General features: G+C 40.4%; 5 protein-coding genes across 10 annotated transcripts in view; all 5 read right to left on the minus strand.

The window, feature by feature from the left end:
• Positions 1 to 1,971: 1,971 nt before the first annotated feature.
• On the minus strand, positions 1,972 to 3,973 carry LOC116392368 (claudin-8-like). The gene has a single exon (XM_031863751.1). It carries the CDS (start codon positions 3,659 to 3,661, stop codon positions 2,609 to 2,611), a length of 1,053 nt encoding a protein of 350 aa, XP_031719611.1. The 5' UTR covers positions 3,662 to 3,973; the 3' UTR covers positions 1,972 to 2,608.
• A 636-nt stretch (positions 3,974 to 4,609) lies between these two features.
• On the minus strand, positions 4,610 to 6,304 carry LOC116392370 (claudin-8-like). The gene has a single exon (XM_031863753.1). It carries the CDS (start codon positions 6,265 to 6,267, stop codon positions 5,497 to 5,499), a length of 771 nt encoding a protein of 256 aa, XP_031719613.1. The 5' UTR covers positions 6,268 to 6,304; the 3' UTR covers positions 4,610 to 5,496.
• A 987-nt stretch (positions 6,305 to 7,291) lies between these two features.
• On the minus strand, positions 7,292 to 8,680 carry LOC116392369 (claudin-8-like). Its single transcript, XM_031863752.1, has one exon. The coding sequence runs from the start codon at positions 8,638 to 8,640 to the stop codon at positions 7,762 to 7,764; it is 879 nt and encodes a 292-aa protein (XP_031719612.1). The 5' UTR covers positions 8,641 to 8,680; the 3' UTR covers positions 7,292 to 7,761.
• Positions 8,681 to 10,102: 1,422 nt separating this feature from the next.
• LOC116392372 (claudin-17-like) lies at positions 10,103 to 10,924 on the minus strand. Its single transcript, XM_031863754.1, has one exon. It carries the CDS (start codon positions 10,790 to 10,792, stop codon positions 10,103 to 10,105), a length of 690 nt encoding a protein of 229 aa, XP_031719614.1. The 5' UTR covers positions 10,793 to 10,924.
• A 1,324-nt stretch (positions 10,925 to 12,248) lies between these two features.
• Positions 12,249 to 26,404, minus strand: part of LOC116392366 (T-lymphoma invasion and metastasis-inducing protein 1-like) — a 47,453-nt gene continuing 33,297 nt past the window's right edge. For 4 of the 6 annotated variants that reach the window (XM_031863743.1, XM_031863745.1, XM_031863742.1 and 1 more), the window contains 12 exons: positions 21,454 to 21,639; positions 20,091 to 20,159; positions 19,589 to 19,714; positions 19,384 to 19,492; positions 18,474 to 18,653; positions 18,251 to 18,369; positions 18,057 to 18,165; positions 17,892 to 17,950; positions 16,808 to 16,913; positions 16,595 to 16,682; positions 16,295 to 16,467; positions 12,249 to 15,334 (listed from right to left, as the gene is read on the minus strand). In XM_031863743.1, the coding sequence (XP_031719603.1) occupies positions 14,787 to 15,334; positions 16,295 to 16,467; positions 16,595 to 16,682; positions 16,808 to 16,913; positions 17,892 to 17,950; positions 18,057 to 18,165; positions 18,251 to 18,369; positions 18,474 to 18,653; positions 19,384 to 19,492; positions 19,589 to 19,714; positions 20,091 to 20,159; positions 21,454 to 21,639 (1,872 nt within the window). In that variant the 3' untranslated portion in view covers positions 12,249 to 14,786. Of the gene's footprint in view, positions 15,335 to 16,294; positions 16,468 to 16,594; positions 16,683 to 16,807; positions 16,914 to 17,891; positions 17,951 to 18,056; positions 18,166 to 18,250; positions 18,370 to 18,473; positions 18,654 to 19,383; positions 19,493 to 19,588; positions 19,715 to 20,090; positions 20,160 to 21,453; positions 21,640 to 24,109; positions 26,257 to 26,404 lie in introns of those variants that run through there. The other 2 variants (XM_031863748.1, XM_031863747.1) reach the window with 2 other exon arrangements.

Here is a 26,404-nt window from a genome sequence, read left to right on the forward strand (position 1 = left end):
CTAGCTGTTGTGTTATTTCCCTTTACCTACTTAGTCATTATGTCCACATTACTAGTAATTGTTATTTTTTCTGTAAATGGACATAGAAATCAACCATACAATATTGCCGCAATATTGATATTGAAATATTTGGTAAAACAAATTGTGATATTTGATTTTCTCCTCATCACCCAGCCTATAGGGGAATTGGCAACAACAGAGAAGTTCAACATATATAAAGAGGAGTAGGCTGCATCTATGTCCGCCATTAAATGTGTGTGATAAACAAACAAAATACCAGACCTCCAATACAACTTTGCTGCAGATCACGCTGTAGGTGTATGTATATTTAAGTGATTGTAGATCATTTCACAATAACTATTGCAATATGTTACTTATTTGTTTATTGAACAAATATTTACCGTAATAAGTTTTTTTCCAGTGCTGTGCCTATTTATTTATATAATTAATTAATTAATTAATCAATCTTACATTGTCCATACTTTCCCCTGCATACAACTAATTCCCATATTCAACTAAACGTGGGTTGTTTATGATTCCATTTCCCTATCTCCAAGGCTTTAGTCCTGTAGATATTCTATTTATATGTTTGTTTCCTATTGGTACCTGATATTCTTATCATTTGAATGCTTTTATTATGAAATCAAACATGTCTTGTTTCCGATCTTGATCTTGCTGTCCTTGGTTGACTTGACACAGCTGAACATCCCTCCCGTGCAGGCGCTCAATTGAGGGCAAAACCAAGCTGCTAATCCGCAAACATGGATACGTCCTGAAGATTAACTTCAAATCTGGCAACATTCGACCTCGACAACGTCTTTGCTTTGCTACACCGAGGAATGATTAAATCTTTGCTCCAGTCCTGATAGAAATGCAAATCTAATCTTCAAACTGGTCTGTGGTGCTCCCTTGAAGATTAACTACCTCAAATTCCTTATCTGACACAGTCTCGTAGTAAAGTAAAGTCAAATGTTTATGTTACCTTTACCCACTTGAGTAGTTTGGGATGGAAGTTAGAAGTTCTCTTGGTTGCTCAGCTGCACCAATCAGCAACTGGTGATAATGCTCAAAACTACTGCTCCCCAAGCGAGGCAGAAGCATCAGTGGTGGTTTATGGGTTTTTGGGATTAGTGTAATCTCATTCCCTATTATTTAATTCCCCCGAAATTAGCAAAATCAGAGACTCATAGTTGAGAAAAATGTCTCCATTTACACACTGAGTTCAAGAACGTCCTTAATTGGAAAAATATGCTGTAAAGCCTCCACTGGAGATGTAAAAGTAAAAGCTAGGTAACCTGTAAATTAAGTAGTCTACAGAATATGAGCATCTTGTTTTGGAATCACAAACCCAATTTTAGTATAACTATGATTTTATTTTAAAAAAAAAAACTCCCCCATTGCTGTTGAAAGCAAAGATACAGAATATAATAATACAATATGATTTAATTCACTTACTCCACCGTGTTATACAGCCCGTAGCTTAGACTAGGTGATCATGTTCAAATGTATTGTCGTAATATGAAGTTGCTCCAATTAAAGATTTGGCTAATGAAAGTGGAAGGAAGGTATTATTCCTCTGACACCTGCACTGTGCTGAGGTCTGCTCAGGGTTTAGGACACTCTTCCCATTCTCTGCTGCCCTCTTGTGGTGTTTAATGACAATGTTTGAGATTAGCTCAGGCCACCATGGTGTTTGCATAACTGCCAGGATGTTATTGCTTTTATCAAGCAATAATCACAGCAGATGGAGTGTTTGGTGGTTTTGACCCAAAGCAAATTCATATAAATGTTCAATAGCTCTCTGTGTCTGTGAAGACAAATTCAGGTAGTCTCACTGTTTACATCAAAATATTTTGACAGAAATAGTTTAAAAGAAATAGACTTTGGGTACAGTGCGATTGTTACATACAAGGCCTTAAAACAACATCTATACAACTAGAATCTACCTGATCTGTACATCTTTAGAAAACAAAAAGCCCCTTCAAAGCCACTAACTCCTAACCCTAAGTTGCTGAGTGAACTCCACCTGCTAATTACTAAGCGTTTGTAACTCAAAATGATCATTGCTAATACAAACTATAACTATCTACAAGTAGGTTGTTTAATCATATACTTCAGCACTGCTTCTATTTGAGTGGTTACAAAGACATCTTGACAGAAAAAGACTTTAAAAAAAAAAAAATGCATTGAAACACGAGTAATGATAACCACAGAACATTTAAAAATATAATAAACAAACGGTTACAAATATGCAAAAGATAAGGCTACGATGTTCCAAACAGATGATTTCTCATAAATCTCTATTTTGTGAAAGTACGCCCTTAACAGGTCTTCATTAAAACAGCACATGACACCTTTATTTACACTAACAACAAAAGCAGATCAAACAACCCATATTTAGTTTTTTGTGTAAATAGTAGAAACAAGATGAACATGCTATTTACTCTGGGCGTCAGGATAATTCTAATACAAGCAGAATAAACATCATTTTACCTTCATCTCGACACAGAAGTGCACAGAACTTTAAATTTGGTTGTGATGAAAAGCATAGTGCTTTGTGTCTTCAACGTTTAACCAGCAATAAAAACTCACTCACAATTTCTGTTCTTTATATGTATACACCAGCACGGCTCTCGAGAGACCCTGGTTGAAGTCTTGATGATTTATATCCTATGAAAACAGGAGTGTGTGGAACCGGATGAAAACTGGACTGGTAAGATGCAGTAGGATCGCCGATATAAGCCTGTGAATATGGCGTGGAGTTTTGGCTTGTGTAAAAGGAGTTGCCTGGCGTATACAGGCTTCCAACATGGGGAGAACTCCGTATTGAGGAATGGTGAGCCATACCACCTTGATATACCAGTGACGCATTGTCAGGCAGACCCGGGTTATAGACAACAGGAGGGATGTTTTGCAGTGGCATTGCAAGGTGTTGTCCAACATAGCCGTTGCTCTGCAGAGAAGGATGGTATGCTGTAGAATGTTGGCTGGAAATACTTGAGATGGGATGATACCTCATTAGAGATGGCTTGCTGGGTGCTGGCTTGTAACTGAGCAAGTTGGCTTGGTGGTACACGTCGAATGAGCCTTTATCTGAGGGTATACGGCGGCAGACAAACAACATGGCAGAGGCAAAGAGGAAGGCGCCGGTCACCCAACCGATGTAGAGAGCCTCTCCTAGCTCCCTCCTCTGGGCATCAATCAGCAATGGATTATAAAAATCTCTAATGATGACATGACCTGTCCACGACACGGGGATGAAGACACAGATACAGGCCGCAAACTGCATACCACCTGCAACCATCAGGATGATAGTCTTAGCCCACTCATTATCCTGAATACAGGATGTACACCGCATTCCTGCCAGAGCCACAAGGAGCCCCAGACCCGAGAGGGCCAGAGAACAGCACATCAGACCTCTGGCTGCCTGTAAATCCGGTGGCAGGAACAGCAGGGAGTCATAGACCTTACACTGCATCCTGATGTTGGCCTGTCTGTAGCAGTTCATCCACAAGCCCTCCCAGCGGCTTTCCATCACAATTATGTTTTCCCCAATGAAAGCTGTCACCTTCCACATGGGCATCCCTGTAGTAGCCGCCGCCCCGATCAGCCCGATCAGGCCGACGCACATTGCGGCTATCTCTGAAACACCTTGAACCATTGTGCAGCCTTCAAGAAATCAGCTGTGTCTGAATTCAAAATAAGGTTAGCTCACGTAGACTATAAATTCTGATTCTTTCGTAAAATATCACAGAGTCTGAGTCAGAGATGTGTCCAAGGCAGCGTCGATCTTCTCATCTGATGCAGTTTGTGTAAGAGGTGGTTTGTTGTGGGAAAGATGCTTTGCTATCACCTGGTTGGCTCAGGGCAATGGGGGTAAAAAGAACCTTTGCTTATTTTGTGTTTATGGTTCCTCTGGCTACAGTGGTATATCTGTGCCATCTGCTTCAACAGCAGTAAACCGATATGCCGGAAACCGCTTCACAACAACTTCAGAAATTTTTAACACTTGCCATGTTTTTATTCTCCATAATTATATATGATACAAATTCAGAAGCACAGAAATATACTTTGTAGCACATAAGCTCCTGCAGTACTACTGTTGTCCACAGGAGAGCAGAAATGACTATCAATGTGGTTAAACAGAGATGGACCTTACATCACACAGTCCAGACACAATTATTGATTTGTTTGAGTACCAGAAATATAGTTTTATACATTTTAAGTTGAAATATGCCAGATTTGTATAAATCTAGGGTTGTCAATAAGACATACATAGACAAACAGGTTGTTTGATTTAACATTAAGCAACAATGGAGAAAGACAACATTATCATTACACCACCACATATTTTCAGTATGAGACATCAATGTCATTACATACGTTGCATAACGAATTGAGGTTCTACAGCTTTTGAACTCACTGAAAATGAAATGAGCTGACCAAATAGTTCAAGAGCTAATATACTTCCCTGAGCAGAGACAGAAATGTTCTTTAATTGCTCAAACATATGGAGTCGGATCAACCTAGATAGACAACGTTTGGTCTAAAACTCTGTATTCAAAGTGACTTGCAAATTCTTATCACATGATCATGCCGCCAGGTCGTCCCTGACTGGCTTCTTCACAAACACTAACACAGCTGTCCACACCTTTAACAAGCAGTCTTAAACCTGCATCTCATGTTTACTCAGCTATTTGTTCAGTTCTATTAGTTCCCAAGAGCTCCAGGGCACCATACCAAACTTAAACAAAGACTTACAATTGTGTTCCGATTGAATGGATACACACACAATGTTTTGAATATAGAAACAAATGCCTGTGTATTTCCTTCACAATCAGTCACCAATTTAGCATTTGCTGTCCTAAGGGTACTTCCTGTAAACGCCTGATCCTGTATCTAATACTGGTCAAAACTAAGCAGAACAATATGAGGACTGTGTGTACTAGGGGGATTGGTTCTGCAAGATCTTGAAACATCTGTTGAGTATAAACTGTCTGTGTTACTACGTAATTCAGTCATATGTGCCGACAACAACAAATACACTTGTGTCACTTTACTCATTAGTTAAAGGTTGCATGAATTGTTATATTAAGCATACACATACAAAATTGGTAAGCTAAACTACAAAAAATAAATCTGTCTGTATAAAATTTGATATACAACACTCATAAAAGTAATGGAAAACATGTATTGGCTTACAGTCTGGAGTATGATATAAGTCGTTGATGTCAAGATTCTGTAACTATTGCTCTTCAACAAGACATTAAGTACTCCTCAAATAATGTATATTGTGAGTGATTTAAAACAGACGTCCTTCTAGATTCGATCCAATTGCATTCACAGTTTATGTATTTATTGAAATGTTCCTTTTTTAAACTTTTTAAAATTTGAAATGTGTCATAGATTACAGTGCCAATCCATAACTTATTAAAAAATCCCCTTGCATATCTGAACTATTACTGTGATCATCATTACCTCAGTCAGTTTAGGTGTTCAGAGATAAGCCACCCCGCTGCGTACAGAGGGGTATCTGGAATAGTAGCTGTAGTTGGTTGATGGGTGCCTTGACAGCACTGGCTGAAACTGGGGTTGTGGTTGGGGAAGTCGCACCAGCTGTTGAGGCTGCAGGGGCTGTGGAGGATAGGTCATGTAGTTGGAGGTCTTTGAGTACACATACCTCTCTGAACCTTTGTCCTCGGACTGCAGATTGCAACAAATAAACATGCATCCTCCAGCGAACAAGAAAGCAGAGGCCACCCAGCCAATGTAGAGAGCCTCACCGAGCTCCCTTCGCTGGGCGTCTATCAGCAAGGGGTTGTAGAAGTCCCTGATGATGACGTGACCTGTCCAGGACACTGGGATAAGGACGCAGATGCAAGCCATCATGATCATGGTTCCTGCAATGATGAGGACCAGCCGCTTGACCCGATCATTGTTTTCGATACACGACGTGCACTGCAGCCCCAGCAAAGAGATCAGCAGACCGAGGCCACTCAATGCCAGAGCGCAGCACATGAGCCCCCGTGCCGCCTGTAGATCGGGGGGCAGGGCCAGGAGAGAGTCGTATACCTTACACTGCATTCTGATGTTGGCCTGCCGAAAGCAATTCATCCACAGACCCTCAAAGCGGCTTTCAAAAACAATGATGTTCTCCCCAATGAAGGCTGTGACTCGCCACATAGGCATCCCAGTGCTTGCAGCCGTCCCAATCAGCCCAATCAGGGTCAATATCAAACCCACTATCTCCAGTGCTGAGTTGGCCATTCTGTCCTCCTCTTATTCCTCCAAACTCATACGTACAATAATGTGCGGACACGGTGCGACTATAGTAGGAAGCAGTAGATGGATTTACTTTGCATCCCAGTGGAGGAGGAGCAGGTTGATGTTCACCTGTACAGCCTCCTCCCTGTGGACAGGACACCAGAATGGGAGGGGTGGGAATCGCGACCGGTTGCTAAGAAACAGTATCCCCCAGGCCTTGTTTTTTCTTTGTACACCAAACCCCAGGAGCTGCTGTTAAGCTGCCGCTTTGTTTATTCAGAAGTCTCGATTTACATTCTCAGATCACACTTCACAAGGGAGCTTTAGAAATTAAAAATAGGGTGTTATTCAACAAGGCAAGGGGGTTATTTAGAAAAAGATATGCTTTATGTTCATGTATTACCATATCTACAGATATCGAAGTCATGAATCAGCTCTGGTGCTTACAATTGTCTGTTTGTTGTTTGAACTTAAGATCGTTCACCACTGTGGTGTCCCTTATGTTACAAGGAATTACTGAAAAATACAACTGTAATGGCATGGTATACACAAAATATTTGCGAAAAAAGCATTTAGAAACTCTACATAATTGTTTGCACTATGTGTGTGTGTTTCATGGGATGGGGGTAATACTTGTGTACCCATGTGTCACTGTCTTATCGAATTTCTTTTCTCGGTATCTTGTGTCTGTGTGTGCTCAGGAAAAAGCTTGCAATTGCAACTCTGGCTTGGTTGAAGTGAAATGTCTGGGCTGGTTTGCATTGTGGGTGGACCTGTATGATCAGTCTGGTTCTACCAGTTTAGGCCCTTTTCTACTGACAACAATGGAGACAACATAACTTTCCATTTACTCACCCGTGAGCTAAACAGCAGCCGTTTCAGAAGGACATTTTGAATCCAAGGCAAACTTGAGAGCTTTTGGCAGGAAATGAGACACTGGCCGTCGTGTAAGCAATAGTTCACCCTTACTTCTTAATCAATTGCGCCTCTCTTAATTAGGCAACAGAAAAACAAAATTCACAAAAAATATTTGTCAACATTACCTCTTCCTTTATTGGAAACAACAATTGACCTTATATAGGCCAGCTTTTTTAAAAATAGTGTACATTTACAACAAAAACAAAGCAATGAACACAAATCATCTGGAGGCCTAGTGCATACTTTGTCCTCAAATAGCATGTCAGCAGTGATATCAACAACTATTGTATTAATACAGATTAAAAATACTTTTGAATGACTGATATAATTTAGTGTAAACTAAGCATATGGAAACAAACAAAGCATTATTCAGCACAGTTCATCATGATCAAAACACCATCAGTTCCATGATGAATTTCAATCAGCAGTTTGAGAAAGTAATGACAAATGTAGCCATTTCCAGTGACAGCCTTTGGGCATGTTAGTCAATTAAAACTCATTCAAATGTGCCAAATCTTGGCAAGTCAAAAAAAAATAAATAAAGGTGTCCAAAATTGCCTCTGTGTTAGATTTCCCTCATTAGTACTGACTTGGTGTGTATGCTACAGATCCTGGTGGGGGTGCTGAGTAGGGAGGCTGGTAGGTGTACGCTGGCTGGTACGTGTACGCTGGCTGGTACGTGTATGCAGGTTGGTAGAGATTTCCGTCGGGGTTGTATACAATCCTTTCATCTGAGTCCTGGGTGCGGGGAGCATGACGGCACAGCAGGATCACTCCGGCAGTGAAAAGCAAAGCTGAGGTCACCCAGCCGATGTAAAGAGCCTCCCCAAGCTCCCTGCGCTGGGCATCGAGCAGCAGAGGGTTGTAGAAGTCCCTGATGATGACATGGCCGGTCCAGGACACAGGGATTATGGTAGTGAGACAGGCCAAGAGGAACAGACAGCCTCCAGCAACAAGAACAATATGCTTGGTGCGAGCCCGATGGTCCACCACTTTGGTACACTTCATCCCCACTGCTGAAACGACGAGGGCGAAGGTGGCCAGGGCCACAGAGCTGCACATCAAACCCCTAGCAGCCTGAAGGTCGGGGGGCAGAAACAGCAGGGAATCATACACCTTGCACTGCATCCTGATGTTGGCTTGTCTGTAGCAGTTCATCCACAAACCCTCCCAGCGGGTCTCCATCACAATGATGTTCTCCTCGATGAAAGCTGTGACCTTCCACATCGGCAGGCCTGTCACGGCTGCCACTCCGATTAGTCCAATGAAACCGATGATGAGGGCCACTACCTCACAGCAGATGGCGTCCCGACGGTCTTTCTTCTCTTTCTTCTTTTGTTCCTCATATAGAGATTCTTGATAATCTGCATATGTCTTGGCCTGCTTCTCGTCATAGTAAGAACCTGCGTAAGATTGAGGTGGCTTGGTGTAGCCACTGTAAGCAGTGTAAGAGGCCATTGCGGCTATCGCACAGAGAGCCAAAGACAGCACTCCCCAAGCTCTAGAAACAGATCTGAGGAGAAAAGCAAGTCAAGGAACTTATACACCCACAAAAGAAATGCTAAGGATGCAATGCAACCTTACTGGTTGAGCTGCTTTACAAACAGATAAACAGGTACATAACAAAGAGTGCTTGTTGTTTTGAATGAAATACGACTCCCACTACTAACAATCAACCATTTGGTCTTGTGATTAAGAACACTTAATCAAAAACTAAATAAATCACTTTATAAAGTCACAGTTGATCAAAGCATGTTTCATCTCTTTTAAAGTTTAGCCATGAGACATTTCAACACAGTTTCAATACTACACAGAACAATATTGTTATTTTAAACTAAATAAATAATCTAGATAGCAAATGAGATGGCTAAAATTGTACTATATAAACATTAAAAAAAAACAATCTTTTTTCTTTTACTAGTTGGAACTTGGAGCTAAAAATGTATAAATTAAATGTGTGGTCTTTCTTACCTCCTGAAACTAATAGGTAAGAGAACAATTTGTAGTTTGGGAAACTAATATGTGAAACAAGAACACTACATTGTCTTCCTTTTATTTAGGTATTTTTATGGGATGGTCAATGATGTCCAACTGTCTCCTCTGTATGTAACCTGAGCTGATAAAAAGGTGTTGAGCATAGAAACTTGAGTAGGATTGGTTTCATTGTAACACAGTATTTGTCTGTTTGCCAGCAGTTCTCAGCTTGTCAACGCCACACTGAAATCTTTCTGCCATCGGAAACATACAACCAGTGTGTTTGTAGATAATTTGTGCATGCACTGAATAACTATTTACTATTCAGCTGTATTTAGTTTTTAGTATAGTGTAGTTGCAGTCAAACTGAGGGTTAACTCAAATGTTGGGATGCAATAGAAAAAATACAATCACACAAGCAAATGAAGAATCAAATCTTTATTGACTGTTTATTTTCTGTTGACTAGGTTGATGTGACTACTTTGGCATGAGTTACTACCTAATCAAAAGGATCAAGAACAGAATGAATTAAGCAGTTAAGTGACAGTTGATAAGCTAAAATGCACAAACAAATGGCATGACGGTACAGAATTGCAAAATCAATTGTTACTGATTACATTAATAAGCTTATCCAAGTACGAATAGTTTTATATGTACAACTATCACTCACACTGTGAAGAATTAGCAAATTTCCCCGCTGTGAGACTAATAAAGGATTATCTTATTGTACCTTATTTGGGCAGACAATACAAACGATGGACAAGAGAAGAACCATTTATAGTGCAATAAGAACAGTAGTACATTAGCAATTTTAGTCACAGTAATTAAGGTAGTGAAAACAATACATTTATACTTAATTTGAACACTCTTGACATAATCATATCTTTTAAATATTAGAAACGTATAAATTCGAAGTTGCACATTTCAGGCAGTACAGTTCAGTTCTTTACACATATTCGTGATGCTTATGAAAGCTGGATGGCGTCCTCTCTAGGTACACACTCTCCTCTTTCGGTACATCCCTCGCCTCAATAAGATACGTGTCGCTGTAAGGCCCTTCCTCCTTTGATCTGCGTTTGCTGTAGATAAACAGAAGGATGACCCCGGTGATCAGCAGTATACCAGAAGTGGTCCAGCCAATGAAGAGGGCCTCCCCCAGCTCCCGTTTCTGAGAATCCAGCACCAGTGGGTTGTTGAAGTTGCTGATGACAGTATGGCCCACCCAGCTGACAGGGATGAGCGTGGTCAGAAAAGACAGCAGATACAAAATACCCGCTAAGGCCAGGGTGATGTTCTTGCTCTTCATATTGTCACCACAACAGCTGCTCTTTCGGGTCCCACATCCTGTGACGGACAGGGAGATGACAACCAGGACTATGGACACACACATGAGCCCCCTGGCTGCCTGCAGCTCTGGTGGGATAATGAGCAGTGAGTCGTACACCTTGCACTGCATCCTGAAATCGGCCTGTCTGTAGCAGTTCATCCACAAGCCCTCCCAGAGTATCTCCATCACAATGAGATTGGCACCAATGAAGGCGGAGACCCTCCACATGGGCAGGGCAGTGACAGCTATGGTCCCAACCAGGCCGACAAAGCCCAGAACCAGAGCGAAAACCTCCAATTTTTCTCTCATGGCTCAGAAGGATGTGCAGTCTCTGTCGTCTTATGAAGAGACTGCTACGCCAATCTCTTTTGCAGAGCTGTAAGTCTGTGGTAGTATCAATATGCCTGTAATGTCATCTCACTGGTTTTCACTGACCCAACCTTTTTATTCTTACCAGTGTTTCGGGTACAAAGTACTCTGCATTTATTTATCTTTTTCTCATTTGTCATCATTGCTCTTCATGCATGACAAGCGCAGATGAAAAGGGTATGATTTGTTGCCAAATGGAAACTTTGCTAGTTTAGTTTTTGGTGACTTTAAAGTTCACATGATCTTCTCTAGGCCATACGTCTTGGGCTTGTAAACCGCTTCAAACTCAGTTGGATAAAATCTAAATGCTCAAAACTGTAACTTATTTCATGCAAAGAAATTACATTTGGAGATAACAAGTTTTCACCTGCCTTTACCATAGTATATTTCCATACTGTACCCTATCTAGCCCTGGAGATGTGATTTGGCAAGTGATTGAGCTGTTAACATTATGGATAAAGGACACTACAAATAATCCACATTTTTAAATAAAAAGGTATTAGGTCAGACTACTGAAACATGTTATTTCCTTTTGTCCCAGGAAACACGTGGTGTGTAGTCACCCTACAGTTTTGACACTTGTTATGCTGCTATGAAAATGAGCATTTCAAATTGCCTCAACTAAGACTAAAACAATCTTTAAATCTGACCAGGTGTCTGATTGCAGATATGGAGAATCAATGGGGGATTTCACAGATCTTAACAAAGAGCCACTCCTTTATCCAAACTTCAGTTGGTCGAGCAAAGGTAACACCCTGTTGGTCACCATGTTTCTGACAAGTAGGAGAGACTAAAAAGGAAAGGAGGGTTGCGAGCCGGAACTGTAGCTGTAGCAGGAGAGGTCACAAAACAGGAACAGAAACTGGAAAGCCTGTTGAGCAGGTTTGCTCAGTGATACTATCGTCACATCCTAAACATGAGTGCATCTGTTTACGTTTAAAGCAGCTGAGAAACCCATAACTGAACTGCACTCAAATACAAACGTGCTGTGAAGTATTTTCTGTATATGTGACCTCTAAGCTGCCGGTGTTGGAGTTTGGGATTTTGATGTGAGATGTGTTTGATTAAAAATATGATGCAAATGGAAGTAACTGAATACGCAGAAAGCTGTAAGTTGGTGCTGGTGCAGTGTCACAGGAAGTAATTTAGATCTACAACAGACTGTGCGCCACCTGCTGTATGTAAATGTGACTGCACATTCCTGGCCCAATAAGATTGAGATATTTTAAAAGAGATGAATTGCATGTAATTCCAGATTCCTTCCCCTGCTATCACATTTAATTGTTCATTTTTAGATTGAAGATGCAGAAATCATCACAAGCCTGATCTAAGTCTGGTCCTTCAAAACAAGTGCATTAGCAAAGCAACCCTGTACCATTTCAGTGTCATTTAGTCATTCAGCACTGCTGCCGAAACTACAGCACAGTGAAGTGATCTTTCCTCTTTATCTGAGGAAGAGCCTCAGCTTTTGTGGTGAGGGTGGTGATTGACAAGAGTGAGGGGGCTGGTGGAGGGGAATGAGCCTGGGTGACAGGATGTCCACAGAACTCAAAGACAGAAAACGAAAAGAGGAAATTGGTCTGTGGGAGCCATAGCTCATAGTGTCTAAGGCATGTGCAGCCATGCCTACCTCATGTACAGCTATAAATTGCTGATGAAATTGGTCTTTGCCATAATAGGAGGTTGAAAATGTAACTACAGCTGAAGGAGTGAGGAAGACATGCATCTAGTCTACAACTCAAAATAACAAACTTAAATGAGGGATGTAAACAAACAAAATTCCCTGCATAATGTCGCATCACCTGTACTTAACAGGCTGCCTAAATCAATCTTTTAATTAGGAGGGTGTAAGTGATGCAATGTTTTGTTGTTATTGTCTTGCTCTTTTTCATACATACCTGCCTAACACTGAACGTCTGCAAGAGCTTTATTGTTGTTCAAAATGCAGTTCCGCTGCTAAGCCCTGGATGTGCCACCTGTAGAAAGATGTCATCTCCCTTCATCATCAACTGCTCAATTGTCTAATGCCATTCAAACAAACAGGGGGTGGTGGACACTTTACAGAACACAACACAATAGCCCTCCAGTAAATGCCATTTTGGTGAAGCTCATGTTTGTTGTTTGTCGTCAGGGATCCTGATTTCAGTTGATATTTGTAGGGTTGTGGAGCAAATATCCCAGTAACTGCGTCTTTCAGTCAGTGCTGCAGGGTCTACTTTTGACCACTGTTCATCTTTGCTAATGCAATTTTTCTGCGATTGGCATGATTTTACTTTTATTTATTTAAATTCGTTTAGCAGAGTTTATGACAGATGAACCTGCATTTCATCTCTCAAAAATCAAGATGATTTTTCTAGACAAAAAAGAGCCGTGGAAATTACAAACCGACCCTCACCAACACTCACTGAAAGACACTTAATATACAATAGTTGCTCAATACAAAAAAATATTCTCCAGAAGTGGAGTGGAACTCCATGAGCATGGCTCCTCGTTTTCTTATTCAGCCCAATGTGTTCACTTTAACCTTTATTGTGTACACCACAGGATTTCCCATTTCTCAAGATAACTTTACTTTAGTCTTCATATTTCTAAGCTGATATATGCATGCACACGACTTTATTTTCAAGCGAGAGCATATGCCTGAAGTGAAAACTACACAGATTAGACATTCCTTAATGTTTGTGTAGATTTTTCAGGGAAGATGTCTAAAGAGCTGCAGGAAATGAGTTAGGCTGTTTAGGAAAAACACGAACTATGAGTTACTACAGAGAAGTAGGAAACAACTGTATTTATTGTGATATCAATACATTTTTCTATATACACAGTAATAAAAATGCAGTCTTAGTAGCACAATGAATTGTTTACAAGTATGACGTCTTTCACTGTTCAGGCATACTGTAAGTCTTTCCCCTTGATTGCTTGAGCAAATTTGGACTTTCTTTGTGAAAAAAATATTACTTATGTTTTTTGCTAACATATTAATTTACATATGAATAATTTAAACAAAAACATTGCTTTGTGATCCATTACTAGTGAACAGTGTTGTTGAACACACAATACCTTTTTATAATAACTGGTGTGCAAATCCTCTACAGAGTGTGCACGCTGAGAATGAAATGTAACATTTAGCATTCTTTAAATGGCAATACTGAAGAGTAAAAAGGAAAAATACAAGAAAATGGTTTCACAGTAAAACATAAACATGAAACAGCAAATTCAAGTAAAACAGGATTATGTTAAGTTACAACTTATTTAAAAATCCCCCTAGCCTCTGTGCAATAGGGGCTATTACATAATTCCACTATTAAATGTAACAAGAGAACAAACAAAATATTTCCCAAGCTAAAAAGATAGCTTTGTCTGTAAAACAAGAGATCAAAATCAAAAATTTTACATAACTCTTAACATAACAAAACTGTTACCAAAACATGTCAGTGTATAGTCATGTGAAAATGTACAAGTACAGTAAACTATGCAAGACAACACTGTCCATTGCAGTTATTCTATTTCTTTAAGGACAAATAATATACAGCCCTTAACTATGATAATATCGCTGAGTCACACAAACAAAACAAATATCAATGTTCTCACAATTTGGCAACAGCAGGCAGGACTATATTATGCTGCCCAAATGTGCAAACCATGCCAATCAAAGCAACTGATTAGATTCCATGATTGTACCATTAGTTCATCTCTGAAAGCTTACACTTGACTTCTATGTACCAGCATTTGATTTGGGATAAAGCTCCCTTCGTTCTTGATTCCTGTATTGCTCCACTGATGGTTTTACCTGTACAAAAAGCATTCAGCAAAAGTAAGGATACAACTTCTACTAGCTGTGCAATCGACGTCAATGCCCATGCATTGTTTGTGAAGCCTGAAGACTGATCTTTATGGAGCCCATGTAAAGCTGTCTGCCGGTCCTCTTCAGCTTTTATGTGCCACAGTCTGGGGACGAACCCGACTGCTGCCTTCTTACCCAAATCGCATCCTTCTCCGTTTGCTTTTGATCCTCCACGTTGGCATCGATCACGGCGCTCTGCTCGTCTGTGTTGGACAGCGTCACATCATCAGGTGTCCCACTGGCCTTTGCGGACTTAAGGCTCTCGCCCTCATTGGTTTCCTCACTCTCCAAGGACAAAGCCATGACGGGGACCTCCAGGTCGACCTCAGCGGACGACGCTCTGGGTGTCTGGCAGAACTCGTCATCGTCATCACTAAGGATGTCTGTCTCCTTCACCACTTCCGGGTCCTCATATTCTTCTAGGTCGAACTGTTCTTCCACCCAGCGGTCTGTGTCACCTGCTAACTCAGGCTGCTGGAGCTTATCTGGTTCGTTGTCCCGCTGCAGCTGATTTGAGTCAGGCTCCTGTGGTGAAGCGAGGTCCTGTCCGGGCTCGCCGTCAAAAACAATATCGGTGTCTATAGTGAAACGGTTGCGCACTAACTTCCTCCTGCCTAGAGTCCTGGTTGGTGCAGATGCTGCAGAAAAACAGGAGGTCAAAAGCTTTTACTTTAACATCACATTAACATTAGTCATTTTTCAGATTTTGAGGACTATATTAATAAAAAACAAGGTCCATTGATTAATCAACAAATGAGCAATACTGTACAGCACAGTATAACAAAGGTTGTCCTGTCTGGACAGGGTTGAGTATAACTGTTATAAAAATATTTTTATAATGTATTGAACCTTTGTTCAATGCATTACAAAAAGTATACATTATGTGATTATAATGAACTTTAAGTGGTCATTGTTTTAAGTGGAAACAAAATGCAAGTATACAAAAACACACTAATTGTTGTAAAATACATTTTGTAAAAACTTTACTTAACACAAACAATAACCACTTTGGGTAACTTATCAAATGACGATGCATTATAACAGTGATTATAATGCATTATGAAAAGATTATAATTTATTACAACTATGGGAATTATAATACACTATGATCCTGACCAGCAATTATAACGTATTGGTAATTGACCTTATAAGTCATTATTAAATGCTATAATATATTGTGCTATGAGTGTTGTTATAAAACCACTCACAAATATTCATAATTATTTATAAGTAAACAGTACTATAAGCACATCATAACGCATTACAGACATGGGCGTCATAGAAAGTGTTACTGATGATTCTTAGTTACAGTTACAAACTATGAATTGAAGTTAAAAGCATTAAAGTCCAACTTCAGAGAATCTTCTCCCGATGGTGTCGGAACAGAATAACTAAGACTTTTTCCAATAAAAGCTTGAATGTCGGTGTCTCGCCACATTAATTCAATCTTTAAAAGGTGCTTTAATCTCTAAATTAAAAGCAGACATTTTTTGTTCACATTATACCAAAGCATCCAATCTGTGTCTGCTAAGAAAGAACAAATCAGAAGTTGGACACTTGGAGCTGCAAGGTGAATGTAGCCACTGACTGGCATGTACCTGCTCTATTTATGGCTGGACGGGCTCCCTTCAGGGCAGAGAGGCGCTTTCCACCGAAGGGCACATACTGTTGGTTGAGGGGTAAACTCTCCGTTTTTAGGAGCTGCCTGCGGTGCTTTTCCCTCAAGATGGAATGTACCGTCTTCAGAAAGTCTTTTCTACTCTCTGGAGAACTGAGGGAGATAGAAGGGCACGTTTATCAGTTTGTCACTCTGTAGATAGCAGCAGATAGGACTGTATCAGTGTCACACAAGCTTTAATCTCCAGTGGAATTCTACCTCTATTTGAGGGGACCCTCACCTACAGCACAGCTGAAACGTCCTCTCTGGCCTTCCCTCTGACTCCGACTTTGTGTGGACAATCTCACACACAGCCGAGCCGTCACCATCTGAGGAAGTAATCGACACGCACACATGATCTCATGTACAGAGCAATCTGGTGAGAATAATCATTTCTGGATTTGGGAGAATATATTTTAATACAGTGCTGTAAATTATTCATTGACTTGTCTACCTGCGTTGGCCAAGGATCTGACTTGAAGGGCATCAGTTGGGATCATGTGACGATATCTGAAGGGATCCTTTTCTTCTGAAGATACAGAGACTCGATGGGAGCCACCCTACAATCATTGCAACAAAAGAAAATCTGAAATTATACTTGTGAAACGAGCTGTTTCCAGTTCAATCAGCCTTAAGGTTGGTTTAACACGTGACTAGGGATGGGAATCTCGGCACCTCACGATTCGATTCTGATTGAGAGGGCTACGATGCGATTATAAAACGATTATCGATTCTTGATCCATCAAAATTTTTATATACATGATTTATTTTCTATTACTGTGTTTATCTGCTATTTTTTTTTAAACACTGCATATTTGTAATGATTAAAAAACAGATGAATTTACTTCCATTATCTGTTATTAATTCAATATTAGTAACAAATAGAAGAGATGTGTCAACTGGAGTGTTACATATCCCAGCATTGCAAAGGGAACCAACAGGAAAATAAATAATATTGGGCCTGTAGCAGCATCCTCGTAGAAAAAACACAATTCAGCATGTTCTGAGTCATGTGACATAACATAGCTGCTCTTATTCACAAGTAAATAATATAGACTTCGCTTCAAAACAAATCCTCCCGTTATAGGCAATGAGCATTCAGCTTTCGTACACAAATAACGCCTTCTGGAACATGTGGTAAAACTATACATATAGTGATAAGGTGCACGTTTACGGTGACACAAGATGCTGTGGTAACAGATGTCCCGCATAACGTGATACTACCACCCGACCCTGCTTTCCTCAGTGACTCCATGACGTTAGCTTTGGGGAGGTTGTAGAGTACCGCTGTGTCCGTAAACACGCCGAGATGAATGTTGTATCCCACTTCCAAAGTGTGCAACATAGCAAGAAAGCTTTCTGCATCGAGTCATAATCGTTTTGAGAGAGTCGCGGTGCATCGTAGAATCAAATTTCCCCCCCCCCCATCAGATGTATTCTAAAAGTGGCACATGGGCAGTGAATTTACAATGCCTTAACAAAATGTGTTTTATTCTAAATAGGCGCTGGTGTTGCTTCTTACTTCTGTAAAAACATACCATTTTCTTTTTCTGCTTGGATCCCTCCTTGCATACAAAGACCACTGCCATTTTGAACACTAAATGGTAATGGAAAAAAACACACAAGTTGTCAATCAAAGCTTAAAGCATATGACTTAGACCTACTCATTACATAATCATGGAGGGAAATCATCTCTGACATACCAAATGTGGCCATCTGGGGCTCTTTCTTCCATTTTCCTAAGGAGGCAGGGGGGTTGATCCATGTCACACTGGTGTGGAGTAGCAGATCCCCCATAGAAAGATCAGCCACCTAGCAAAAAACAAAATATCAGCAGTCACTCCACATGTACTCTTTCTATGACAGAACAGAGCCAAGCCACTTTAGTCCAACCTACCTCTTTCTTTTCACCACTCTGCTCAGTGATGAGCAGATCAAACACTGCTCCGAACTCCTCGTGGATCTTCTGCATCTCATTGATGTGGCTGGCAACTTTGTTCATGGCTTTCATGGCAACTGCAGACAAGCAGAAAATGGTTTGCGTTGAATTGTTGTGACCGTATGCATTGTCTGTCAAAAATGATTTCATCTTCTCAGTCAGCCTTGTGACAGGGTCGTACCATCCAGGTGGTAGTGCTCCTCACTGTCTGGGTCTGTGAGCGAGTAGAGCTCCTTCAGCAGGAGGGGATACTTCAGCACCCTCTGGATGGGTTTGATCAGGTATGACTCCAGGGTGGAAGAGTGCTGCTGCTTCGGGTTGCGCTCCTCCAGGAAGGCCTTGAAATCAGGATCGGTTTTGGCTGGAATGACCAATAAAACACTTAATGCAACACACTTCTTTTTTTTTTTGTCCTTTCCACAAATGATTGGCGTGTTGTCTTTTACTCTTTGGGCTACCCATATTATTTTATTTAAGGTATGTTATTCACAGTAATAAAGCTTGTACTTTTGAAAATGGAAGCTTATGTTGCCTGATATTCATGGCATAAACATGTTGCTCTTGTGCAAACCCAGACCCAGTATTTGATTGTTCTATTTTACTTTTAGCATTAGAAACAGCCATAGACCTTCAGCCAAGTCAAAAGGACTGAACTGTTTCATGCTTTTGGTAGACGAGTCATTTTATCTAAGAGCATGCAACCACAAGTGGGCAGATATAATCTGTTAACGGCCTTAAAAACAGCTTTATAACAAATAACACCTCGCAAACTCAATATGGCCAATAGCTAGTTGACTCATTGAATGTATATACAGCAAACAAAGCCATTAAGAGCCAACGGGAGTGGGTGTTCTAGCGAGAGAATAAAATGTTCAAAACCGCTTATTATATATGATACAATGCTGCTGGGCTTTTAGTCCTCAGAGCCACCAGCTTCAAAGTATGCAGGGGTCAAATGGACAACTGTCTGGCTGACAACTCTGCAGAGCAGATTTATGGAGCCTTGCAGGATATGGCAGATGGTTGATGATTAAATGCATCCTCTCCTTTGAGGCCAGGAGGAATGTCACCCAAAGAGTACATTTACTCACCCTTTACAAGGACCTTAGGGACTTTGGTGTGGCTGGCGCAGAAAGCACTGTAGATTTTAAAACGGTCTGCATAGTACAGGAAAGAGCCTCCCAGGGAGAAGAGGATTTTCTGTGAAAAAGGGAAGAGAAGTTACCTAACCAGTAGTTATAAAATACTTTATGGGTGTTAATAAATGCTGGTTGACGGTCATATCTTTTGGTATACCTTAAACTGATCCACTCTCTCCAATTTCTCTAGATCAGGAACAAGTCTGGTCCCGTCTTCCAGGGTCTTGAGAAACTCGAGCTGAAACTCCACCATTTCTAGCAAGTTCCCAAATAGTACATCCAGCTGGTGGAAAAGGGTATTTGAGCAAAGCCAAAATCAATGCTCCTCATTAAAAAGTGTTTTTTAATATCTATTTAGTATTTATTTATATTTATCTAATATAGTCCTTATCTGGTGCATCCAATGTTAGTCCCTTGCTACAGTTAGCGCATGGAAAAACTCCAAAATTAAAATAATCAAATGAATTTCATCATTACAAGTACATGTAAAACATCTCTCGCAAACCTCCCTCCCTCTCTCTCATCATCCACCCCTCTTGTCCTCGTATACGCCTACTCGTCACATGATTATGTAACCCTCTTTTCTTAGAACATTCAAACAGTGTTGGCATTTAAAAGCCAACCACATTTTAAAGGCTCACAGGGAGCATTTGACATACCTCATCCTGCGTGAGGAAGGTCTCTTTCTGTAGTGGGGTTAAATATCTCCCGATGAGGCAATTGAGATCCTGCAAGAGAAGAGTAAATTATGTGATTGATTATGTGTGTAATTCAGGGTTACCCAAGTCATTATGTGGATAACAGACAAAAAAGCAGCTTTACATAAGGCTTAAATATTCCTCACAACAAAACTGAATAGGTAATTAAGTTGCAGGGATAGTCTGAAAAGTCTAACTAGATCAAAGATAGAGGAGCTAGCGGATTCACTTCAAAAAAAGTGAAAGCAGGTGTTTGGAAATTAAATGAATGACTGTGGCTACAGTTCACTGAAGCTGATCTGAAGAAAGCCGATGAGATCAATTAGTAGTTCTGCCAAAAAAGTAGAACTAGCCATACTTTCCAAAGAAGGATGGCTAGTTCTACAAAACATTGCACTGTAATTTACATGTTTCTTCCTTTTTTATAGTTGATCTAATAATCAACTCAAGCAACCTCCTAATGACTTTATAATTACTGGTTTTAAAGAAGAGTAGCCTAAAATAAAATGTAGTTCTTTGTTAGTTCAAATGTCTACATGGAATAGACAAAATTATGTTTAATCTGAAGTACCTTAATCACACAAATATTATAACTGTCTGCTAGTAAACTTGTGGGTATGAGTAAAAAAAAAAAGCCCCAAGCAGGCAAAATCATCTGTGCCCAAATTGGTCACAAAAATATATATATATTTTTTAAGTTTCTAAAGAAATAACAGCAATATGTCAGCAAGGATACGATAGGTATGTTGCCCACAGTATTTGTCAAACACCAACCTTGTCTTCCATTATTTTGTCTACTCCTATATTACAGGAGCAGTTAAGCTACAAAGTCCCACTACTGCAAACTGCACACAGAGACGCATACATTGCACGCACATGTCTGTTTGATATGTCTGGGTAATTAGAACAAATAGGCCAAGTCCACCAAATATCAAGCTATCCCCTATGAAGGTTGTAAAATACATCATGTATCATACATAATGTGATTTCTATAATACGTATATATGTGCCCCCTGTAAAAAGGTATAACATTTGAAATAGCCTTGACATTATCCCATTATATTCCCTCTCTAACCCAGTTATTCAACCAAGCCACATTTATAACCAGGCAGAAAAAGATTAGGCAATATCCAGGCAAGGGCACAGCTGTGTCCCCTCATATCTCCTGGGACATAGAGATAAATATGGATCGGTCTTGTGGAATAGGTAATGTGTAGGGCTAACACAACCCGAGGCAGACAGAACATAGATCGATGGACAAGAGGAACACACGCTCACTCACACAGACCAACTGCCCCTTATAAGTAAGATGACTGATACGTACTTTGACATAGGTGCGTTCAGTCTCCACGAGTTCACAGATGACTTTGCGGAGCTTGTCAGCATCGGAGAGCTGTCGGAGCGTTGCAGGTGGTGGGAAGGGCGAATCTGGGCTAGGCGAAGAGGACACACACTCCGTGGGATTCATGTCATGGAGACTGCGGCAGAAAGCAGCGACTTGTTCTGTACTCTACAAGAAAATGAGACCAAAAAGTGTAAAAATTAGATGGAATTATGTAACTCCAACCTCCTCATAATAGGAAAAATCGATCAGTCAGTACAGAGCCAGCACCTCAAATATTACCTGCAGGTGTGGATCATAACTGTGCAGAGTGTGAGCCTAGAAAGAGGCAGCTCCAAAAAAAAAGTAATTTGGTCTATTTTCACGCTGTCATAACAATGACTCTCCGCCTCTCTCTTTTTCACTCACATCCCTCTTTTCCCTGGTGTTTTCCTCCTACCGGCGGATCGGTGGTGTAATGATTCATCTCTTTCACAGAATCAAAATATACACACAACAGTGTCTGTCCACATACAGTATGGGTTGCCGGGGAGACCAGCCCTGATGTGCATTAGACTATCATTTTGGACAAAAATAGACTCCGCTCAGCAACAGCCCACACGGCTTAACATAGTTTTACTCTGTTTGCAACAGGCTACAGCCTCACCAGTCATAACAACAATAAGAGCATTTTGGCTTTTCACATTCAAAGCAATAAAAAGAACTCCATTCATACCCATCAAAATGTTATTCCATTTCATGAGAAATAATGGAATAGATGAAATACCTTTTATTTTAAAGTAGGTAACACAAAGATTGAAGGAGAGAGTTGCAGGGTACAAACAGTTATATCCACATAACGGGACCACTCGCAGGTACTGACACCACTGAGTGCATAACAGTGAGCGGACAGATCTCTGGTTGGCATTAGAATAACTTTTATAGGTCAGAAAGAAGCAATGTATCTTGTCATACCCACAAGCTCCTCTGGGAAATAAGAATATAACCTCCAAACAGCTGCAGCAGATGGAACGGTATTACTCTCCGATACAAACAGTCTTAATGATGATCTGAGCTACTAGTCTATTGTCACTGCTGTGCATATACACATTTGCATTGTTCATATAACTGATAGACTAAATGTTTGTACTTGCACCAATGAGTGGACACTAGGTAGAAACAGCGATGAGTTAGATGCCATTCACTTAGATACAATGAAAATAACATTGTGTTATCCACTGTCATTTGTGTTTGCAAATGACAGTGTTTATCAGCATTGTTATCTAATCAGGCAGACACATCCATATGTGAGACACGACAGCAGTTTTGTCCCTCTTGACAATGTTCCCAAAATAACCAAGCAGCTCCCAGATCAACAGATGAACTGGGAAGTGCTTAAATGCCCTTAAATATAACATAAAGCACTGATGCTAGTGTAGCTAAATGTATAGTTAAGGAGCTGCTGCAATAGGCATTTAGGCAACTTTTATGACTTTGCTAATAAAGTAATGTTAGAGTACAATAATTTACAATACCATTTAGCTGCGGAGAGGGTTAGGTTTTAAAAAGCCAAGTTGCCTGACAAAGGTATTGCCCAGAAACATCCCTTTATTAATACATTTACCGCTGATGATGTGTGGAATGCAGTACGTTTTTACACACAAACAATCAGCGTGAGAGATCCTGTCAAAACAAATCACATTGAGATCTGCTTCCATCATACATGTCTCATCACTTTTACTGATGCGATGATACTGTACATTCAGCCCAAATGGAACTGCAATATGACAGCAAAGAAGTTAGACAGACAAACGCACTCGACAGAAGAATGCATTCAAATTTGCAACCCCAAAAAAATAAATGTAATACCAAGAAAAGAGGAAAGATAAATTATGTAAATGAATCTGATTCTTTCCTGCCCAATTAGTCAACTGAGCTCGACCAGTTTTACTAAGCCTAAAAAGTCCATGACAGTTCAGTCATAGTCTTCACAATCACAATCTGGACTAATTAACACCATGGCAGCTTTGGGTGCATGGACAGTCATGACATGGCAGAGAGAAGAGAAAGAACAGAGAGCGCGGGGGAGATAAATTAAATATCACATGAAAAGAACAATTTGTAGATAAGAGGGGCTGTTGTGGGTATAACTAGAAAAAAAACGGAGATGCCAGAGACGAGCATTTCCACTAACGAATGAAATATGGATTAAAGGCTGTGTCAAAGCATGAAGGCACTCACGATGGAGTGGATAGAAAATTCACACGTCTGTCCTCTTGAAACTGAGATAAGCAGAAGATCACAGCTTGAAGTGCCAAGAGAGAGAAAACTCTACATGACAAACTACCCTGACGTTGTTGCAGTGACTCTCTGACTGTTGCAAAGTCCAAGTCAGCTGTAGAGACTCAGCTCCTACATACAGCGTTTCATTTTGGCATCCCTTGGAGCACTTCAGTGATTATGGGGCAATTCTGCGACACAACAGTGACACAGCTTCCTCTTTTTTCGTCTGTAGCAGCAAAGAGGAGGTGTGAAACAAACGCTGAAAAGGAAAGGTGTTTTACTCTCACTGGAATAAGACAACAGCAGCTTGCCATCTATCACAGCACTAGCAAGAGCTAGCCAGGTAAAGAAAAGTGATACAAGGAAGGAATCTCACCAGATGAAGCACGTCACAGATGGAGTCTGAGGAGCGCTTGCTGGGTTTGCTCCACTTCAGGACAGACATAGCCGAGTGCAGGTGGACAGTCAACACCAGATAAAGTGCCAGAGAGAAAGAGACTCCAGTCTTAGGAAAAAGTCAAGTCTGTACTGCGCCTCTCCAACACATGTCTCAGCCCTTTTGTCTTTCCTTTTGTATTAAAAAAAAAAAAAAGGAGAAGGTGCTTGTGATGAAGGATGAGTGAAGCTGCTCAGCCTCCTCCTCTCCGCCCACCAGTGCCTACAGCCTTCCAACTCCCCTTCTTTTCACCCTCAGAGTCTGCTGTAGTTCTGTCACTGATATTCTGCTCCTTTCTCGCTCTCTCCCTTCTCTAAACTCAGGCACACAGTGTGAGTGTGAAGATCTGGCCAAATCTAGCAGCATTGTAAATGAGTCTTGATAATCCTCCAGACCGGCGAGAGAGCAAGGGAGCAGGAGGGAAGGAGTCTCCTCCTCAAGGTTGTGGTGGAAGAGGATTGGCTGGGTGAGCGACACCGCAGTACAATAAAAATGCAGGGTTTCAGGAATGGGGGGGAAGAGAGATGGGGAGAGGGGAGCTGCAAATGAACAGGCTGCAGTGGAGGGTGCATACAGGGACTGGTGTGGGAGATTTTGCAGGAAGAAAATGAAGAGTGGTAAATGTTTAGGCTTACCAAAATGTATTTAATAATAAGTAGTAAATGAAATGAGGGATGAGTTCCACAAGCCCAGAAACGAGCCCTTCTTCAGATCAGTAACCGAAAGAAACATCTCTGAGTAGATTCCAGGACTTATGTAACAATTGACTCTCACGACTTTGATGTGTCCTCTCATCCTCGTTTTTTTTTTCTTTTTAACAAAACTCTTTGTTGGTGTTGCTATTGACTGTTGGAACATTTGTTGCAACAAGAAGTTCAATGAATGGTTTAGACAAGGGGAGCACTTGTCAAGCACAGCCAAAAGTGGATAAATTCTCAAACAATTTTATATGTAGAAATTTGTTCTGTTATTAGTGAGCTTGTGGCGCAATTCCAGTGTTTCAGGTAACTTGAATTTTAACCTAAAAGTTTTTCAGAGTGCAGCATGTTACACTAATTCATCAAATACTTTCAACATTACACAAAGACAGATGAACTAGCCTCAAACAGAGAGGAGGGGCGGTCAGCATTTAAAAAAAAAAAAATAGAAAAGTTACAATTTAAGAAGACAATATATCCCCTAAAACCACCACTATGATAGAATGCTCCACAGTTTTTTTTCCACTTATTTTGCTCACATCCTAAATCTATATCACCATTCAAACCACATCCATAATGGTATTATTATTATTCATTATTACACCGACAGTTAACTAGAATTGGTACAATATTTGATTAATTGCTGCTCCCCGGGCGCCTGTCATTGGCAGCCCACTGCTCCCTATATACAGGGATGGGTCAAATGCAGAAGTCAAATTTCGTGTATGTGTATATGTATATGACAATAAAAAGGGGTTTCATTCAAAAAGAGAAGTTAAAAGAGCAGTAGTTAGACCCATGCACAATTTGAAGGGCAAGTGGGATGACTGAGGATCTCAGTGATCCTCAGATCCAGTTGGTAAAATAAAAAATGATGTAGTGATCAAGTGTTTGATAAGAAGATCAAAAAGGATATCATCCTTTCCTTCAGAATTTCATGAGCAGGAGCCCAGTTGTTGTTTGAAGTCAGCTATTTTATTTTTGTCGTTTTTTACTGCGAGGCTTTCTTTTTACTCAGCATAGCATAAGAAGCATTAGTCATCCTGTTAGCCAAAGCAGCTAAATAGATAAATGTAGGTCTTTCAGATCTTTACTTATTTAGCCAAACCTGCTCTGTGATTCTGTAATTTGTGTCTGACTGTTCATTTAGAGTTAAAATGAATACACTTCCATTCATTACATTATCCTAATCACCACACATAATTAAACAATTCGAATGCAAGCTTAATCAAAGACCTGTACATCAAGTGGCTGTTACATTCAAAGTCATGACACTTTGCTTCGAGTCTCTAATGCAGGGGTATTCATTTAAAGTTCAACGAGGTCCATTTAGAGAGAATCTCCTCATGCAAAGGTCCGGAACATCACAATAATGTCTAACTTGTGCTATGATTTAGTCCTATGTATATTGAATTAGCCAACAGTTGTATTAACGTCTGTATGTAGTCAACAACTGAATAATATCTCAACAATATTTGTCAGATTTCAAATTGAACTGGATGAATTATAAATAATACATAATAAATAATAATAAATA

This window comes from Anarrhichthys ocellatus, unplaced genomic scaffold (assembly GCF_004355925.1).
Source record: "Anarrhichthys ocellatus isolate YVR2014 unplaced genomic scaffold, GSC_Weel_1.0 scaffold29, whole genome shotgun sequence".
NCBI classification, from domain to species: domain Eukaryota; kingdom Metazoa; phylum Chordata; class Actinopteri; order Perciformes; family Anarhichadidae; genus Anarrhichthys; species Anarrhichthys ocellatus.

What these genes read in the sequence shown, in the direction of transcription:
- LOC116392370 (XM_031863753.1), bottom strand. Translation starts at nt 6,267, where the DNA reads ATGGCCAACTCAGCACTGGAGATAGTGGGTTTGATATTGACCCTGATT.
- LOC116392368 (XM_031863751.1), bottom strand. Translation starts at nt 3,661, where the DNA reads ATGGTTCAAGGTGTTTCAGAGATAGCCGCAATGTGCGTCGGCCTGATC.
- LOC116392369 (XM_031863752.1), bottom strand. Translation starts at nt 8,640, where the DNA reads ATGGCCTCTTACACTGCTTACAGTGGCTACACCAAGCCACCTCAATCT.
- LOC116392372 (XM_031863754.1), bottom strand. Translation starts at nt 10,792, where the DNA reads ATGAGAGAAAAATTGGAGGTTTTCGCTCTGGTTCTGGGCTTTGTCGGC.